At 39.4% G+C, this 1,862-nt stretch overlaps 1 protein-coding gene across 1 annotated transcript; it reads left to right on the top strand.

Moving 5' to 3' along the window:
- Positions 1 to 312: 312 nt before the first annotated feature.
- Positions 313 to 1,266, top strand: LOC114623398 (olfactory receptor 5B12-like). The gene has a single exon (XM_028770070.1). The coding sequence runs from the start codon at positions 313 to 315 to the stop codon at positions 1,264 to 1,266; it is 954 nt and encodes a 317-aa protein (XP_028625903.1).
- The last annotated feature ends 596 nt before the right edge of the window (positions 1,267 to 1,862 follow it).

Here is a 1,862-nt window from a genome sequence, read left to right as displayed (position 1 = left end):
TACAAGCAATAATAATGAACATAGTATGATTTAGAATAATATACATCACTCTATTTAATGAAGACAGAATTGAGCTTCATAGTTATAATAGCCATCTCTGGTATCAAATAAACTTGGTGTACATGGTTATCAATTCGATATGAGCAAAATCCTTGCTGTTATCTAGCATGTATTTCTTCATCTTATATACACTGTCATTCATAAGAAAAAAAAAGAAATGAATAAAACTGTTTGGTCCTAGTTTAAAATACATTGATATTCAAATAGCATATTTCTTTTTTTGTCCTAGGAACTTGTCATAATCATGCTGAAATGACTTTGATGGAGAATATTTCAGAAGTTACTGCGTTTATTCTTGTGGGGTTAACAGATGTCCCAGAGCTTCAGATCCCTTTGTTTATTATCTTCACTCTCATTTATTTGATTGCACTCTTTGGGAATCTTGGGATGATCATGCTGATTCTGCTGGACTCCCGACTCCACACCCCCATGTACTTTTTCCTCTGTAACCTCTCCCTAGTGGACTGTGTTTATGCCTCAGCAATCACCCCCAAGGTGATGGAAGGGTTTCTCACAGGAAATAAGATCATATCCTACAATGGCTGTGCCGCCCAGATGTTCTTCTTTGTAGCCTTTATTGCTATTGAAAGTTTGATCCTGGCCTCAATGGCCTATGACCGTCATGCAGCAGTGTGCAAACCCCTACACTACACTACCATTATGACAAGTACCACCTGTATTCTAATTGTCACCTGCTGCTACATGTGTGGGATTTTGCAATCCTCTATTCATGTTGCTCTTGCATTTCGCCTCTTCTTCTGTCATTCCAAAGTGATTAATCACTTTTTCTGTGACATTCCCCCACTGCTGACTATTTCTTGTTCTGACACCCACACAAATGAGATTACACTCCTTATCTTGGCTACATTTGATGTTGTTTTTACTCTCTTGGTTATCTTAAACACTTACCTGCTTATTTTCATTGCTATCCTGAGGATGCGTTCAGCTGAAGCACAGAGGAAGGCTTTCTCCACCTGTGCATCTCATCTCATCACTGTATCCATCTTCTTTGGTTCACTTATATTCATGTATTTGCAGCCCAGCTCCAGTCATTCCATGGACACAGACAAAATTGCATCTGTGTTTTATACAATGGTCATTCCTATGCTGAACCCTGTAGTATACAGCTTACGGAACAAAGAGGTCAAAAATGCATTTAAGAAGGTTGTTGGAAAATTAATGTCTTCACTTCATTTATTTGATTAATTCTAAAATATATCTCCAGTATGTGAAATTTTTGTATCTCAAACTTTGAAGTATAGCTTATATGTATTTCTGTTCTATGATTTCTTTCAACTGTTATTTTCTTAATGAGAACTTTCTCTTTTTTTTCTTTTTTTCTTTTTTAAAAATCTATTTTTATATACAGTTTATTGGACATTTTATGTGCATTTCAGATGTTATCCCCTTAATCCATTTCCCCTTGCCCAGGAATCCCCTATCCCATCCCGCTTCTCCTGCTTCCATGAGGATGTGCCTCCAACCACCCTGCCCACTCCCATCTCCCCACTCTCGAATTTCCCCATACTTGGAGTCCAGCCTTCATGGGATCAAGGATCTCCTCTCCCACCTATGTCCGACAAAGTCATCCTTCCCTACATATACAGCTAGAGACATGGGTGCCTCCCTATGTGCTCCCAGGCCGGTGGTTTAGACACTGGGAGCTATGGTTGGTTGGTCTTGTTGCTCTCCTCACAGGGCCACAAAGCCTTTCAGCTCCTTCAGTCTTTTCTCTCACTCCTCCATTTGGGAACCCCTTGATCAGTTCAATGGTTATCTGTGAACATCTGCCTCTAAATATG

The sequence above is a fragment of the Grammomys surdaster genome, unplaced genomic scaffold (assembly GCF_004785775.1).
Source record: "Grammomys surdaster isolate TR1022 unplaced genomic scaffold, NIH_TR_1.0 198, whole genome shotgun sequence".
NCBI classification, from domain to species: Eukaryota; Metazoa; Chordata; class Mammalia; order Rodentia; family Muridae; genus Grammomys; species Grammomys surdaster.
This window is presented reverse-complemented; position numbering and strand designations above follow the sequence as displayed.

Excerpts from the sequence above, each read along its gene's own strand:
- LOC114623398 (XM_028770070.1), top strand. The coding sequence starts at position 313 with ATGACTTTGATGGAGAATATTTCAGAAGTTACTGCGTTTATTCTTGTG.